The 18,849-nt window shown below is 42.6% G+C and overlaps 2 protein-coding genes and 1 pseudogene across 2 annotated transcripts; 2 read left to right on the top strand and 1 right to left on the bottom strand.

The window, feature by feature from the left end:
• The first annotated feature begins 1,995 nt into the window (after nucleotides 1-1,995).
• LOC139531568 (uncharacterized) lies at nucleotides 1,996-6,409 on the top strand. The gene is made up of 5 exons (XM_071328135.1): nucleotides 1,996-2,671; nucleotides 3,281-3,339; nucleotides 3,575-3,658; nucleotides 5,784-5,857; nucleotides 5,978-6,409. Exons 1-5 carry the CDS (start codon nucleotides 2,253-2,255, stop codon nucleotides 6,020-6,022), a joined length of 681 nt encoding a protein of 226 aa, XP_071184236.1. The 5' UTR covers nucleotides 1,996-2,252; the 3' UTR covers nucleotides 6,023-6,409.
• Nucleotides 6,410-6,743: 334 nt separating this feature from the next.
• Nucleotides 6,744-12,719, top strand: LOC139531567 (zinc-binding protein A33-like; annotated as a pseudogene).
• Nucleotides 12,720-13,360: 641 nt separating this feature from the next.
• Nucleotides 13,361-17,569, bottom strand: LOC139531570 (lipocalin-like). Its single transcript, XM_071328137.1, has 6 exons — nucleotides 17,217-17,569; nucleotides 16,849-16,988; nucleotides 16,507-16,586; nucleotides 16,237-16,350; nucleotides 13,737-13,838; nucleotides 13,361-13,622 (listed from the first exon to the last, which is right to left on the bottom strand). The coding sequence occupies exons 1-6, from the start codon at nucleotides 17,304-17,306 to the stop codon at nucleotides 13,603-13,605; spliced, it is 546 nt and encodes a 181-aa protein (XP_071184238.1). The 5' UTR covers nucleotides 17,307-17,569; the 3' UTR covers nucleotides 13,361-13,602.
• Between the last annotated feature and the right edge of the window lie 1,280 nt (nucleotides 17,570-18,849).

Raw genomic sequence — 18,849 nt, 5'->3', positions numbered from 1 at the left:
TATTGATTCCTTCATGATGAATAAATAATATGAAAATGTTCTCTGTAAAACTGGCAAGGTTGCTAGACTTTAGAAAAGCAAACAATTACTAAATATACATAAAAATATACAGTGCATTCGGAAAGTAATCAGACCCCTTGACTTTTTCCACATTTTGTTATGTTACAGCCTTATTCTAAAATGGATTTAATGTTTGTTTTTATTGTCATCAATCTACACACAATACCCCATAGTGACAAAGCACATGGGGGCGCAATAAAAAAAAATTAAACTGAAAAAGACATTTGCATAAGTATTCAGACCCTTTACTCAGTACTTAATGAAGCACCTTTGTCAGTGATTACAGTCTCAAGTCTTCTTGGGTATGATGCTACAAGCTTGGCATACCTGTATTTGAGGAGTTTCTCCCATTCTTCTCTGCAGATCCTCTAAAGCTCTGTCAGGTTGGATGGAGAGTGTTGCTGCTCAGCTATTTTCAGGTCTCTCCAGAGATGTTCGATCGGGTTCAAGTCCGGGCTCTGGCTGGGCCAGTCAAGGACACTAAGAGACTTGTCCCGAAGCCACTCCTGCGTTGTCTTGGCTGTGTGCTTAGGGTTGTTGGAAGGTGAACTTTCGCCCCAGTCTGAGGTCCTGAGCGCTCTGAAGCAGGTTTTCATCAAGGATCTCTCATCTTGAAAAAACGCATACTAAAAATGTGGGAATTAATCAATCCGCCATCCTTAACACAGTAGAAAAATGTATGATTTATTATTGAAATATTGAAATAGCATGAGCAACTGTGAAAAACAAATTGGTACAATTTAAGGCCAAGTGGCAAACAATAATGCAGGCACTAGGGATGGAGGTGTGAGCATGTGGGTCTGGGCAGATGAGATGTAGTCATTGTTTGTGTGCTTCTTCTGTAAGTTGTTGTTCTTAAGTATATGTTTGTATCTGGAGTGAAAAATGTGCCAGCTCTGAAGACATCTATATTGGCCTGCTAATACAGGACTAGTAAAGGCCCAGTGCACTACTTTTTGTGAAAACATAAACTAAATGTGTTTGAGTGTTTAATAGCATTTGTATTATCAGATTAACTGTTTTGTAAAGATAATTTTCAGACTCAAGTTACTTGTGGAATTTAAAAATACTTGCTTGATGTATGTTTTCCAGGTTCTTGAAATACTTTGCAAACACAACTTATTTCTATGTGAAAACTGAAATGGTCGATTCCTTCCTTTTAATAGATGCTCCCATCCAATGTGCATACATTTTCATACTGGTCCCCCATGGGAATCGTACCAACAACCTCTACCACTGAGCCACATCATCACATCACATAATCAACTACTGTATTGGTCATTGTTTTCTCTCCAGGGTGATAGAAAGTCTACAGGTACTAACCTAGATGACCAGCCTATGTACAATACAGTAATGTACATTTACATTAAGTCGTTTGTAAGGATGGTAAATTATTACTGCACAAAAAGTGGTTGTTTTCCATGTTATTTGATCAAGAAAAATATTTAATTTGATGTGGATGTTTTGTGTCTTTGACCATAACTTTGCACCTTTTGATGTAAATGTTTGAGGATAGGGTTTTGTTCTTTCTGAAATTCCATTAGAATGACAATCACTGAGAAAATGACAGAGCAACAACTCTTACAATTCCCGAATATTGAATCCTGCAAGACACTTTTCTTAAATGAACTACCTTTTTTGCAGAGATGCTGAAAAAAATATTTTACCCTAACTACAGATGTCTACTGTATATCTAATACTAGTGTGAAATTGTTATTTTTTTCTTCAAAAAATGTATTATTATAATTTTTTTAAATACTATTTTTTCCAAAAAGGATATAGATTTAGTTGAAAAAAGTATATCTATTTTTTTTCTTCTGATTCTTCAGGGGGAGCCGAAGCACCCTCCGCAACTCTACTTCCTGCGGCTATGCTCACTACAAGGTCAAGCATCCTTTGGGGATTCTGTCCAGTCAGTAATCGGATTACTGTAAAACCTATTGAATTTAATTTGCCCTGGCAGCCTGCGCGTGGCACGGGATTCCACTGTCAACAAGCGGTCGCCAGGTGAAGGCAGACAAGCCAGACGTGAGTTCCACAGCGTCCAGCACCTCATAGGCTCATAGCCTACGAATTCAAAGATTTGATAAAACCATTGTAGGACAGATTCAACTATTATTGACAAGGTGAGATGATAAGGAATTTATTTGGAGCCTTGACCTAGCCTAGCCTATATATTTGTTATTGATAAAATGCCGACCACAAGGGTCCTCAAGCAAAAGCCTGTTATTGAAACGAAAACAAGAGTATTCGAAGTGAAAACAAAACCGGTTGAAACGAAACCAGCATCGATAACTCAACACAAAGTCACAGCTCCTCGCAAACCGCGGGCGTCGAGCTGTCCCAGATGTATCCATAGTGACCGATGCGAGACCACGAAGACCCAGCAGCAGGTCAAGTTGTGCGCCCCCAGGTGCGATAGGAGAGCGAGATCAACCTCTACCGCTCCCAAATCAACACTCTCCTCTTCGAAATCAGCTGTGCTCTGTCAAAAACCAACAGCCACATCTCCAAAATCAACTGTAACTTCTTCAAAGTCTAAAGAAGCATCTCAGGCGAGGCAGGAAGAGGAGCGGACTTCGAGACCCAGGGCGCACTATGCAATTCAGAGGTGAGAGGGACAGCTGAAGTACTTTTCCTCTTCAAGAAGGCCCTATGGGTAGTCAACCCTGGTCCTGGAGAGTTGCTGGGTTATAGGCTACTCCAGGCTCCAGCCCTGTTCAGACACACTGGATTCTCAGCTGGGACCTTTGATTAGCTGGAACAGTTGTGTTACTCTATAGCAAGGTTGGAATGAAAGCCTGCACACCCAGTCCCTCTCCAGGAGGGTTGGTCACGCATGCCCTATTAGAGGACTCCTATAGCCTACCTCAATATACTCTAGCCCTATCTGTATGGTTATTTGCAGGTGTGTCGTGTGTTGTATACAGCTAGCTGGTAGCTGGAAATAGCTCAGTCTTCAGCACCAAGCCATCTGCTGCTGGTTGTATAATCCTACCTACCACCAGCTGGCACGCATGCAGGTGTTGTGTCAAGCTCTGTTCCCTCACCAGATCCTGTTGGCCCTTTATTACATCTTACAAACTGTCACTTAGACGTTTGGCATTTGAATTTCAGAGTAGCTTAGCTGAAAGCCTGTCCAATTTGATGTAAACTGCCAGACTGGCTTGTCACCTTGGCATTACATTTTATTTCATTCATTTCTGTTTCTCGGTTTCAGTCACACAGCTTTCACGGTCATCCCCCCTAACCCCAAGAAAAGAATAGAGATCCAGAAAAGTGAGTCCTTTGGCTTTGACTGTGTTTTGTGACACTGTGAGGAATGTGCTTGTCATCATCATTATCATCCTCTTCCTCCTGTTCCTCCACACCATCATCATCCTCATCTAGGACCAGCCTAGAGGGGGAAGCCCTCAAATTAATTGCTGTGTTAATTTGTTGATTGGGGAGAGGGAGGGGGGGGGGTGTTTTAATTGGTTGATTGAGGGGGTGTGTGTCTCTGATTGGTGTGCAGAGGCGGAGGCGGAGCTGGCTGCTTTGGAGGATCTGAGGCTGAGCAGAGCCACACCCTATGTCTCCATTGACCCCAGCAGTGTTGGTGAGACATAGCTACAGATTGAACACCAGATAATGTGATTTAACCCCACAATTTCACGTTTATACTGGTAGTTACAGTTGTGGCAATACAAAATGTCGCCAGAGATTTTTAAACTAACTTGGTGTTGGCGATACTATCTTCGTCCTCGATTCGTGGAAACATGAGTCTCGTAAAATATCTGTGTCTAGTTGCACGGGGTTTGTTTGAATTTAGAAAATGCTCTGTTATAAAAATAAATATAAATGTTTTGCTCCTTGAAGTAATTTAACAATGTGTATGGCACCACTGGGGCAGCAGGTGGCCTAGCGGTTAAGCGTGTTGAGCCAGTAACACAAAGGTTGCTGTTTTGAAACTCTGTCGACGTGCCCTTGAGCAAGATGCTTAACCCTAATTGTTCCTGTAAATCAATCTGGACAACAGCATCTGCTGAAGGACTGACATGTAAATGTATTTTTCAAATCTTCTCTCATTGATTGAGACAGATGGGTCCACGATGACAGACACCTGTCTCGATCAATGAGAGAAGACTTGAAATAGACAAGATGGCGGGGTACACATTGTTGGATTGCTTCATGGAGCAAAACCTTTATTTATTTTAATAACGGAGCATTTTCTCAATTCAAACGGACCCCTTGCAACTGGACACGGACATTTTATGAGACTCCTGTTTCTACGAATTGAGGTTGAAGATATTATCGCCAAAACCAGGTTAGTTGAAAAATCTCTACGTTTTGTATAGCCACACCTGTAACTACTAGTATAATGGTTCAGGTCTGGGGAGTTACAATCTGTAGCTAGGTGACACACACACACACACACACACACACACACACACACACACACACACACACACACACACACACACACACACACACACACACACACACACACACACACACACACAACAAAACATCTCCAAGCACATAGATGCAGTGATAAACAAGGTTAGTCCTTGAAGAGTTAAATGTCTGGTTAATAATGAGTCTATTGGGATTAGAATGACATGCTCTAACATGTTTCACAGCAACCAGAATACTCTCCCTCCTGGAGCACTGTCTGGAGACATTACTGTGTCTCTGTCAGTAGATACCAGCATACTCTCCCTCCTGGAGCACTGTCTGGAGACATTACTGTGTCTCTGTCAGTAGATACCAGCATACTCTCCCTCCTGGAGCACTGTCTGGAGACATTACTGTGTCTCTGTCAGTAGATACCAGCATACTCTCCCTCCTGGAGCACTGTCTGGAGACATTACTGTGTCTCTGTCAGTAGATACCAGCATACTCTCCCTCCTGGAGCACTGTCTGGAGACATTACTGTGTCTCTGTCAGTAGATACCAGCATACTCTCCCTTGTGGAGCACTGTCTGGAGACATTACTGTGTCTCTGTCAGTAGATACCAGCATACTCTCCCTCCTGGAGCACTGTCTGGAGACATTACTGTGTCTCTGTCAGTAGATACCAGCATACTCTCCCTCCTGGAGCACTGTCTGGAGACATTACTGTGTCTCTGTCAGTAGATACCAGCATACTCTCCCTCGTGGAGCACTGTCTGGAGACATTACTGTGTCTCTGTCAGTAGATACCAGCATACTCTCCCTCCTGGAGCACTGTCTGGAGACATTACTGTGTCTCTGTCAGTAGATACCAGCATACTCTCCCTCCTGGAGCACTGTCTGGAGACATTACTGTGTCTCTGTCAGTAGATACCAGCATACTCTCCCTCCTGGAGCACTGTCTGGAGACATTACTGTGTCTCTGTCAGTAGATACCAGCATACTCTCCCTCCTGGAGCACTGTCTGGAGACATTACTGTGTCTCTGTCAGTAGATACCAGCATACTCTCCCTCCTGGAGCACTGTCTGGAGACATTACTGTGTCTCTGTCAGTAGATACCAGCATACTCTCCCTCCTGGAGCACTGTCTGGAGACATTACTGTGTCTCTGTCAGTAGATACCAGCATACTCTCCCTCCTGGAGAACTGTCTGGAGACATTACTGTGTCTTTGTCAGTAGATGTATCTGCTGTAGTTCTATTTATAGCCACAAGGGTGCACCATGGTACAACTTTGTTTTAGTTTATATGAGACAGGTGGATTCTGTAAAATTGTGTGTGTGTGTGCAGGTGGGTGTCTGAGTCTGGAGGAGGTGCGGCTTAAGCAGCAGCAGGAAATGCAGGCCAGGAGGAAGCAGAGACAGGTGAGACACACACACACACACGCACACACACACGCATTGAGTGGGAGATATTGTCAAGATATTGGATGTGATGATAATATAGTGGATCTGTTCATATTTATTATTTTTATATTGTTTCAGATGAAGAAATATATGTTTGAGACGTCACCAGTGGTGTTGGGATGAAGACTGAGCCACAGAGAGACAGAAAGCTGAAGTTATCATTAAAGTACAGACGCATCATCATCATGTGAATGATGCTTGTTGCCTGTATGTCTAAGTCCAGCACAGGGATCAATGTCTACAATGTTTCAGTGTCACACTATATTATTTTATATTTTGTACCAAATAGATTTCATGTTAGTTTCATTTAGTAAAATAAAAACTATTGCTAGGCTACAAAAGTTTTACTTCCATCCTTCTGTTTAGTGAGTATCACAATGAACTGTACAAATGGCTGTTGTTCATATATACAACATGGCTGCAGAACATTGTACTCCTTCTCTTTACCCTCATCGTTCATGCTTTCTATGTTTATAAAGTAACACGTGAATAAAACCCTCCTATGGAATACTTCTGATGTTAACTTTGAAATGTCTCTACAGCCACGAGTAGAGGACAGACTACAGCATCCAATCACCCCGTCATTCTAATGATGACACAACCCTATAGAATCCCTCCTCTCCTCCCATAGTCCGGTGTGTTTGGTATACCATGTAACATACAGAAGATTTGTGTTAGCTCTTATGGCACAGACACAGTAAAGGCGAGGGGCTTAATCATTGGCTGTGTCTGTTTTGAGATTGCAATTTAGTGGTGAAATTATTATTTATTTTGTGAGGGCGTCAAATGGGCCCTACTCATCACGTGATCATGGTTTCCTGGTCTCTCAAAGCTCCACCTCCTACCTAGGACTTCCCTGTCAGAAGTTTAGTGTGTTAACATCGATGGTTGACGTTAATCTGTCATGCGTTCTCTAAACTACCTGCTCGGAGAAACCAGACTGAACACACAGATAACACTGGGAGGAGAGAAATGACCTTTACAACTACCGTAAGAAATACATACTAAAAACAGGGATCTCACGCTGCTGCTTAATCACACTAGGTTTTTAACAATCAGAATCAAAAGTGAAAGTTAACTTTTGTACAAGGCTCGGTCATTCCAGAGGAGGTATTGTCACAAGATCAAAATGGCTTCCAGAGTATCTCTCCAAGAGGACGATCTATCCTGTGCTGTGTGCTGTGACATCTTCAAGGATCCCGTCATCCTGTCATGTAGTCACAGCTTTTGTAAAGCCTGTCTGCAGGAATACTGCAAGGGGAAGGCAGAAAAGGAATGTCCAGTTTGCAGGAGAAGATCTTCAAGGGCAGATCCTCCCTGTAACCTGGTCTTAAAGAACCTGTGTGAGGCATTCTTACAGGAGAGGAGGCGGAGAGATTCAGGGGAGTCTGAGGAGCGCTGCCATCTGCACAACGAGAAACTCAAGCTCTTCTGTCTGGATGATAAACAGCCCATCTGTGTGGTGTGTCAGACCTCCAGAAAACATAAAAACCACAACTGCTGCCCCATAGACGAAGCTGCACAGGAGCACAGGGTACAGTAGAATACAAATAGTAATAGGAACACACAGAAAAACTAAAAAGACAGCAATATTAAACAGCGGCCATTGTCTGCATATTAAGTGATAATGAAGAACTATATTAGCACAGCATTCTAACCTGTATTCACGTCACATTTTAACATGGAAAGGGATGTTCCTAAAAATTCCCCTTTGTTTATACACTTTGACTCCTCCATCTATTTCTCTCTCTCTCATATTCACTCAACATCTGCTTATGCCAGGAAGAACTCCAGACTGCCCTGAAGCCCTTACAGAAGAAGCTGAAGGTCTTTAATGAAGTTAAAGATATCTGTGATGAAACAGCAAAGCATATTAAAGTAAGGATAATGACTCAATAGCGTTGTGCAGAATATGTATGATCCAGTGTTTATGCGGATAGTTTACTACCTTTCCTCTCACTGTCTCCAGAACAAGGCCCAGAGCACAGAGATACGGATTAGAAAGGAACATTTAAATCATGTAATGCCTTTCCTCTCTCTGTCTCCAGAACAAGGCCCAGAGCACAGAGATACGGATTAGAAAGGAACATTTAAATCATGTAATGCCTTTCCTCTCACTGTCTCCAGAACAAGGCCCAGAGCACAGAGATACGGATTAGAAAGGAACATTTAAATCATGTAATGCCTTTCCTCTCTCTGTCTCCAGAACAAGGCCCAGAGCACAGAGATACGGATTAGAAAGGAACATTTAAATCATGTAATGCCTTTCCTCTCACTGTGTCCAGAACAAGGCCCAGAGCACAGAGATACGGATTAGAAAGGAACATTTAAATAATGTAATGCCTTTCCTCTCACTGTGTCCAGAACAAGGCCCAGAGCACAGAGATACGGATTAGAAAGGAACATTTAAATCATGTAATGCCTTTCCTCTCACTGTCTCCAGAACAAGGCCCAGAGCACAGAGATACGGATTAGAAAGGAACATTTAAATCATGTAATGCCTTTCCTCTCACTGTCTCCAGAACAAGGCCCAGAGCACAGAGATACGGATTAGAAAGGAACATTTAAATCATGTAATGCCTTTCCTCTCACTGTCTCCAGAACAAGGCCCAGAGCACAGAGATACGGATTAGAAAGGAACATTTAAATCATGTAATGCCTTTCCTCTCACTGTCTCCAGAACAAGGCCCAGAGCACAGAGATACGGATTAGAAAGGAACATTTAAATCATGTAATGCCTTTCCTCTCACTGTCTCCAGAACAAGGCCCAGAGCACAGAGATACGGATTAGAAAGGAACATTTAAATCATGTAATGCCTTTCCTCTCTCTGTCTCCAGAACAAGGCCCAGAGCACAGAGATACGGATTAGAAAGGAACATTTAAATAATGTAATGCCTTTCCTCTCACTGTGTCCAGAACAAGGCCCAGAGCACAGAGATACGGATTAGAAAGGAACATTTAAATAATGTAATGATTTGTTATCTCTGTGTCCAGAACAAGGCCCAGAGCACAGAGATACGGATTAGAAAGGAACATTTAAATAATGTAATGATTTGTTATCTCTGTGTCCAGAACAAGGCCCAGAGCACAGAGATACAGATTAGAAAGGAACATTTAAATAATGTAATGATTTGTTATCTCTGTGTCCAGAACAAGGCCCAGAGCACAGAGATACGGATTAGAAAGGAACATTTAAATAATGTAATGATTTGTTATCTCTGTGTCCAGAACAAGGCCCAGAGCACAGAGATACGGATTAGAAAGGAACATTTAAATCATGTAATGATTTGTTATCTCTGTGTCCAGAACAAGGCCCAGAGCACAAAGATACGGATTAGAAAGGAACATTTAAATCATGTAATGCCTTTGTTATCTCTGTGTCCAGAACAAGGCCCAGAGCACAGAGATACGGATTAGAAAGGAACATTTAAATCATGTAATGCCTTTCCTCTCACTGTCTCCAGAACAAGGCCCAGAGCACAGAGATACGGATTAGAAAGGAACATTTAAATCATGTAATGCCTTTCCTCTCACTGTCTCCAGAACAAGGCCCAGAGCACAGAGATACGGATTAGAAAGGAACATTTAAATCATGTAATGCCTTTCCTCTCACTGTCTCCAGAACAAGGCCCAGAGCACAGAGATACGGATTAGAAAGGAACATTTAAATCATGTAATGCCTTTCCTCTCTCTGTCTCCAGAACAAGGCCCAGAGCACAGAGATACGGATTAGAAAGGAACATTTAAATAATGTAATGCCTTTCCTCTCACTGTGTCCAGAACAAGGCCCAGAGCACAGAGATACGGATTAGAAAGGAACATTTAAATAATGTAATGATTTGTTATCTCTGTGTCCAGAACAAGGCCCAGAGCACAGAGATACGGATTAGAAAGGAACATTTAAATAATGTAATGATTTGTTATCTCTGTGTCCAGAACAAGGCCCAGAGCACAGAGATACAGATTAGAAAGGAACATTTAAATAATGTAATGATTTGTTATCTCTGTGTCCAGAACAAGGCCCAGAGCACAGAGATACGGATTAGAAAGGAACATTTAAATAATGTAATGATTTGTTATCTCTGTGTCCAGAACAAGGCCCAGAGCACAGAGATACGGATTAGAAAGGAACATTTAAATCATGTAATGATTTGTTATCTCTGTGTCCAGAACAAGGCCCAGAGCACAAAGATACGGATTAGAAAGGAACATTTAAATCATGTAATGCCTTTGTTATCTCTGTGTCCAGAACAAGGCCCAGAGCACAGAGATACGGATTAGAAAGGAACATTTAAATCATCTAATGCCTTTGTTATCTCTGTGTCCAGAACAAGGCCCAGAGCACAGAGATACGGATTAGAAAGGAACATTTAAATCATGTAATGCCTTTGTTATCTCTGTGTCCAGAACCAGGCCCAGAGCACAGAGATACGGATTAGAAAGGAACATTTAAATCATGTAATGCCTTTCCTCTCACTGTCTCCAGAACAAGGCCCAGAGCACAGAGATACGGATTAGAAAGGAACATTTAAATCATGTAATGCCTTTCCTCTCACTGTCTCCAGAACAAGGCCCAGAGCACAGAGATACGGATTAGAAAGGAATTTGAGAAGCTCCATCAGTTTCTATGAGAGGAAGAGGAGGTGAGGATAGATGTTCTGAGGGAGGAAGAGGAGCAGAAGAGTCAGGTGATGAAGGATTGAGGAGATGAGCGGAGAGATATCATCACTTTCAGACACAATCAGAGCCTTAGAGGAGGAGCTGAGAGCTGAAGACATCTCATTCCTACAGGTCAGCACTGCGCTCTCTAAGTTGACATGATGTGTTGGTATGTATATTGGTTGACTGGTTAATATTGATTGATTGTTTAATTTAATCTTGTCTTCTGTTTTTTCAGAACTATAAGGCCACAGTGGTAAGGTAAGTGATCTGTCTGCTGTCTCTCTCTTCTCTGTGGTTCTGAACCCAACCCTACAGCTGCACTGACTCCTGAACGTTCTTCCAGAACCCAGTGCACACTGCCGGATCCACAGCTGGTCTCAGGAGCGCTGATAGACGTGGCCAAACACCTGGGAAACCTGCAGTTCAGAGTCTGGGAGGAGATGCAGGGCATTGTGAAATACTGTGAGCATGACAGTTCTTCTAGATCGCTGAACACTGCGGATTAAACTCATACTATTACCTACTTAGCCAAAACAATAACCCTTTCTGCACAACAGTTTGTCATCTCTCATTATCTTCACATTACATTACAAATGCTAAATACCTTTTTGCTAAAAGGTCCACACACACAGCTAGGGGATTAGAGAGCACACTTCATCATCAACAACAAACAACAATCATCAAACAATAACAAAAATAATACCCTATCTCTGATCTCCCTCAGATCCTGTGATTCTGGACCCCAACACTGCCAACCCAAATCTCATCCTGTCTGAGGACCTGACCAGTGCCATATACAATGAAGAGAGACAGCAGCTTCCTGACAACCCAGAGAGGTTTAATTACTATAAAATGGTCTTGGGCTCTGAGGGCTTTAACTCAGGGACACACAGCTGGGAGGTTGAGGTAGGGTTCAATAAAGCCCTGGGTGTGATAGCAGAGTCTGTCCAGAGGAAGGCAAAAGTAGAAAGTGGATTCTGGTGTTTAAGCCTTTGGTGTGTAAGCCCCTGTGATGCTTATGGTTATGATGTTGGTGGTGATATTAGATATAAAGTAGAGTCCCCACCGCGGCCAGACATCCAGCTCAGATTGAGACAGAAACCCCAGAGGATCAGAGTGCAGCTGGACTGGGACAGAGGAACGCTGTCATTCTCTGACCCTGATAATAACACACATTTATACACTATTACACACACTTTCACTGAGAGAGTCTTTCCGTATCTTCTCAATGAATGTGCCCTCCAGCCAATGAGCATATTACCAGGGTAGGCCTCTGTGATGGTGGAACAGAACACTTCGAGCCTCTGTGATGGTGGAAACAGAACACTTCGAGCCTCTGTGATGGTGAAACAGAACACTTAGAGCCTCTGTGATGGTGAAACAGAACACTTAGAGCCTCTGTGATGGTGGAACAGAACACTTAGAGCCTCTGTCTATAATGGAGAAACAGAACACTTAGAGCCTCTGTCTATAATGGTGGAACAGAACACTTAGAGCCTCTGTCTATAATGGAGAAACAGAACACTTAGAGCCTCTGTCTATAATGGTGGAACAGAACACTTAGAGCCTCTGTCTATAATGGTGGAACAGAACACTTAGAGCCTCTGTCTATAATGGTGGAACAGAACACTTAGAGCCTCTATCTATAAGGGTGGAACAGAACACTTAGAGCCTCTGTCTATAATGGTGGAACAGACCACTTAGAGCCTCTGTCTATAATGGTGGAACAGACCACTTAGAGCCTCTATCTATAAGGGTGGAACAGAACACTTAGAGCCTCTGTCTATAATGGTGGAACAGAACACTTAGAGCATCTGTCTATAATGGTGGAACAGAACACTTAGAGTTTATACTGTAGAATGTTATTTGTGTTTCTTGTCTCAGTTATGAATTGCTCTAAGCAGAAGGAAGACAAAGCATGGGAAGCAGTTAGTTAGGTAAACACATTAACTTTGTTATTTTTGAATGTACCTGAAGCTATGGTTATTTTTAAATCCATGAAAAATGTTATACTTTTTACTATGTGTTTATTTTGTTTTTAATATTGAATTGTATAGATTTGAATTGGCTGAAAATAAATCGAATTTGTGATATAAATCACTCAATATATAGTTTTAATATTTTGTCAAATGAATTTTAATAAAAACATACTGTATATATTCTTGTAACTGAAGGAATAGGCTGATAATTGCTCTGTCTTCATGTCATTCTCTGCTTCTACCAGTAGAGGGCAGAGTACACCACATTTACTCTCTCACTCTCCAGCCACCACACACCTTCACCCTGTCATTCTAATGATGACTCAAGCCAACCTCCTTCCCTCTCATGTGGCGTTCAGGACAACTGGGAACTCGGAAAAAAACGAGCTCCCACTGAAAGATAATTTACAACGGTCATCCAACTCGGAATTCCTCTTTCTATAGCTCCGACTTTCCGAACCTTTAATATTACTGACATCCTGATTTGACCTTGTTTTTTTCTAAGTTCACAGTTGTCCTGAAAGCACCAAAAGTGTTTGATATTGCTGCCTCTACTTACATTGTTTCCTCTCACACTTCACTCTAAATATGAAGACCCCAACCAGGTCAACACCACCAGTTCAACACCACCAGGTCAACATAACCAGGTCAACACCACCAGGTCAACACCACCAGGTCAACACCACCAGTTCAACACCACCAGGTCAACACCACCAGGTCAACATAACCAGGTCAACACCACCAGGTCAACACCACCAGGTCAACACCACCAGGTCAACACAACCAGACACCAACCAACATGACAGTAGGGATCATGTGTATGTTTTTAAAGATTATTTATTTCAACAAGTAAAATCTGCAGTAACAAAAAGCTTGTGTACAGAAGTGTACAGTGGTTTATAGGAATAGTGGGGATTAAAGGTGAAGGGGTTTGTTCTGCTGGGGGAGGGGGTGTCTGGGGTTTGCAGTCTTCAGTCTTCTTCCAGGAAAAGAGTTTGGATGTGAAATGGAGACAGATGCCAGTGGAAGAGTAGCAGAGGGATAATGGGATGAGTGAACATTTATGCCTCGGCACATTCACCTGCAATAGAGAGGAGGGAGAAAAGAGTGAGGAGATTATTTCTACCAGTGAAGCACATTCATATGTATCTGATCGCCATAATAATATTGTACATATGTGTGTGTGTTGTCGTACCGTTCTGGGGCAGGATAACAATGTTCCCAGAGAGGATTCCTGTATCCAGAGAGAACTGCATGAACTTCTTCTGGAGATCTGCGCTCACCTCTGGAGTGCGACCTACAACCCCAACACGACCAGGTTAACACAGCCAGGTTAACACAACACGACCAGGTTAACACAGCCAGGTAAACCCACACAACCAGGTTAACACAACCAGGTTAACACACACAACCAGGTTAACACGACCAGGTTAACACACACAACCAGGTTAACACACACAACCAGGTTAACACGACCAGGTTAACACACACAACCAGGTTAACACAGCCAGGTTAACACACACAACCAGGTTAACACGACCAGGTTAACACACACAACCAGGTTAACACGACCAGGTTAACACACACAACCAGGTTAACACAACACGACCAGGTTAACACAACCAGGTTAACACAACACGACCAGGTTAACACAGCCAGGTTAACCCACACAACCAGGTTAACACAACCAGGTTAACACAACACGGCCAGGTTAACACACACAACCAGGTTAACACAACCAGGTTAACACAGCCAGGTTAACACAACACGACCAGGTTAACACAGCCAGGTTAACCCACACAACCAGGTTAACACAACCAGGTTAACACAACACGACCAGGTTAACACAACCCAACCAGGTTAACACGACAAAAAAGCTTAACATAAGCAGGTTAACACAACAAAACTTGGTTAACACAACAGAACCAAGTTAACACAACCAAGTTAACATCAACACTACCAGGATAACACAAAACTACCAGGTTAACACAACCAGGTTAACACAAGCAAGTTAACACAAAACTACCAGGTTAACACAACACTACCAGGTTAACACAACACTACCAGGTTAACACAACACAACCAGGTTAACACAACCAGATTATCACAACCAGGTTAACAAACAATACCAGGTTAACACAACACACAACCAGGTTAACAGAACACTACCAGGTTAACAGAACACAACCAGGTTAACAGAACACAACCAGGTTAACAGAACACAACCAGGTTAACACAACACAACCAGGTTAACACAACACTACCAGGTTAACACAAGCAAGTTAACACAAAACTACAAGGTTAACACAACACAACCAGGTTAACACAACCAGATTACCACAACCAGGTTAACAAACAATACCAGGTTAACACAACACAACCAGGTTAGCACAACACAACCAGGTTAACAGAACACAACCAGGTTAACAGAATACAACCAGGTTAACAGAACACAACCACGTTAGCCCACACTACCAGGTTAACAGAACACTACCAGGTTAACAGAACACAACCACGTTAGCCCACACTACCAGGTTAACAGAACACTACCAGGTTAACAGAACACAACCAGGTTAACATAACACAACCAGGTTAATACAAACAGGTTAACAGAACACAACCAGGTTAATACAACACAACCATGTTAACAGAACACAACCAGGTTAATACAAACAGGTTAACAGAACACAATCAGGTTAATACAACACAACCATGTTAACAGAACACAACCAGGTTAATACAACACTACCAGGTTAACACAACCAGGTTAACACAACACAACCAGGTTAATACAACACTACCAGGTTAACACAACCAGGTTAATACAACACAACCATGTTAACAGAACACAACCAGGTTAATACAACACTACCAGGTTAACACAACCAGGTTAATACAACACAACCATGTTAACAGAACACAACCAGGTTAACAGAACACAACCAGGTTAACAGAACACAACCAGGTTAACACAACCAGGTTAACAGAACACAACCAGGTTAACAGAACACAACCATGTTAACAGAACACAACCATGTTAACAGAACACAACCAGGTTAACAGAACACAACCAGGTTAACAGAACACAACCAGGTTAACAGAACACAACCAGGTTAACACAACCATGTTAACAGAACACAACCAGGTTAACACAACCAGGTTAACAGAACACAACCAGGTTAACAGAACACAACCATGTTAACAGAACACAACCAGGTTAACACAACCAGGTTAACAGAACACAACCAGGTTAACACAACCATGTTAACAGAACACAACCAGGTTAACAGAACACAACCAGGTTAACAGAACACAACCAGGTTAACAGAACACAACCAGGTTAACACAACCAGGTTAACAGAACACAACCAGGTTAACAGAACACAACCAGGTTAACACAACCAGGTTAACAGAACACAACCAGGTTAACACAACCAGGTTAACAGAACACAACCAGGTTAACACAACCAGGTTAACAGAACACAACCAGGTTAACAGAACATAACCAGGTTAACACAACCAGGTTAACAGAACATAACCAGGTTAACAGAACACAACCAGGTTAACACAAACCCACCTGTAACATGACCATGCTAAAACCAGAGACCAAAGTGAAACTGTGAAGAATGACACAAAACATGAGAATCTAAAGGTCTGAATTAATTTCAGACATGCAGACAGCCAGACAGACTTACTGAAGAGTTTGTTGAGCACGTCAGTTACTCCGTGTTTGGTCTTGATGGTGTGGATCAGAGCAAAGTCATCATACTGGACAGCTACCACACGCATGTCATTTTCATTGTTCCAACCTGAGAGAGGGAGAAAGAGATATGTAGTTACGTTGACTGTGTGTGTGTGTGTGTGTGTGTGTGTGTGTGTGTGTGTGTGTGTGTGTGTGTGTGTGTGTGTGTGTGTGTGTGTGTGTGTGTGTGTGTGTGTGTGTGTGTGTGTGTGTGTGAACTCACGCTGGCTGGTGTAGGTGAAGCGGCCTGGTATGTCAGTCTTCTTGGCCAGATGGGTCATCCTCCAGCAAGAGCCATCAGCGCTGAGAGAGCAACATCAGTATGAGTGAAATGGACACACACACACACGGAAATACAGACACGGACGGACACACACACACACAGACATACAGACACAGGCACACACACGGACACACACACACATGGACACAGACAGACACGGACACAGATACACACACGGACACAGACGGACATACAGACAAACACACGGACAGACACACATACGGACATACACACACACACGGACAGACACACAGACGGACATACAGACACACACAAACTCACTTCTGGTTGGCGCAGCTGATGTCCAGGTCACCTCCGGCAGTGGGCAGCATCATGGAAGTTCCCATCTTCATACCAGCCTTACGGTTCACAAACCACTGAGCGTTGGTGGCAAAGCCCACGACCCACCACTTACCAGCCATCTGGGGAGAGAGAGAATATAGTTAGAAGAAAAAGAAGAACCACTATTCATTCATTCTCACAATTCAAATTGATTCAATAGTCATGGCAGATGATCCACTGTCCTCTCTCTACTCTGACCCTCCTCAACCCCAGAATCTCTTCTCTCAACTCTTTGCCTGCTCTCTTTTTGTTGTTGTAGCCTATCTCATTTGTTTTATCAGTTCTCTCAGTCTCTCTTTCTCTCTCACCTTCTCCAGGTTGAAGTCTTTCTGAGGCATGACGTCGACGCAGGCGACCAGCGTAGCGCACAGCAGAACTCCCATTATGCTCAGCTTCATGGTTACAGATCGGTGTGTGTGACGGCTCGACTCTCCGGGGTGTGTGTGAGGAGGAAAATGAGTAAGGTGGGAGCTGACTGAGTGTCCTTATATCCTCCAACATTCTACTCCTCCTCTCTCCATCCCTCAAAGATGTAAATCTCACCCTTACACAACTGCACGAGGAGGTGGGGGAGAAGTCAACAATGTAAGCAGAATGATTTGCTGCTGTCCTCTCCTTCTCTCTCCTCTCCTCTCCTTCTCTCTCCTCTCCTCCTCCTTCTCCCCCAATAATGGTATGACTTATCTATTTAGTCAAGTCTGATTCCTGGTCTGAACAACCCCCACCCTGAAATCCACACGTAAGCATGAAGACACACACATATACACACGCACACGCACACGCACACATGAATGCACCAACACATATACACACAGTATCCTCAGAGTGAGGTAAAGCATAGTCCTCATGTTAACCCCATACCCTTCAGGGCTGCAACATGTGAGTTGTAACATTCCTGTCAGTCATGACATTTAACACGGTGCAGGACAGAACATGGGTTTACATAGGTCATGTAACGCTTGGGTTTGGGGTGAATTCCTCCTGAAGGATACATTACTTTGAGGTCTGAAGGTTACATAACTCCTGGAGGTTATATAACTCTGAATGGTATGTAACTCCTGGAGGTTATATAACTCTGAATGGTACATAATCTCCTGGAGGTTATATAACTCTGAATGGTACATAATCTCCTGGAGGTTATATAACTCTGAATGGTACATAATCTCCTGGAGGTTATATAACTCTGAATGGTACATAATCTCCTGGAGGTTATATAACTCTGAATGGTACATAACTCCTGGAGGACATATAACTCTGAATGGTACATAATCTCCTGGAGGTTATATAACTCTGAATGGTACATAACTCCTGGAGGTTATATAACTCTGAATGGTACATAATCTCCTGGAGGTTATATAACTCTGAATGGTATGTAACTCCTGGAGGACATATAACTCTGAATGGTATGTAACCCCTGGAGGTTATATAACTCTGAATGGTATGTAACTCCTGGAGGTTATATAACTCTGAATGGTATGTAACTCCTGGAGGTTATATAACTCTGAATGGTATGTAACTCCTGGAGGTTATATAACTCTGAATGGTATGTAACTCCTGGAGGACATATAACTCTGAATGGTATGTAACTCCTGGAGGACATATAACTCTGAATGGTACTTAACTTTGAGGATACATAACTTTCTTTTTTCTGACAGAGGCAGGCAGAGTCTTGTAGGCAGGGAGTCTGTTACATAATACACACACATACACACAGACACACACACACACACACACACACACACACTCTCTCTCTCTCTCTGGGATGTTTAGAGTGGGGCTACTGGTTTGCAGTCATACCACAGTTGTATAAAAATATAATAAAAAACTGACCCCTCCAGATTACATCTGGGAGATGAGCGTTGTAGAAATGTTGTGACCATAGTGAGACATGGTAGACAATTTATAGGAAAACACACACAAAATACATTCTGTCATTTTAAT

This window comes from Salvelinus alpinus, chromosome 10 (assembly GCF_045679555.1).
Source record: "Salvelinus alpinus chromosome 10, SLU_Salpinus.1, whole genome shotgun sequence".
Classification (NCBI taxonomy): domain Eukaryota; kingdom Metazoa; phylum Chordata; class Actinopteri; order Salmoniformes; family Salmonidae; genus Salvelinus; species Salvelinus alpinus.
The sequence above is the reverse complement of the archived record's forward strand: the minus strand, read 5'-3'. Positions and strand labels throughout refer to the sequence as shown.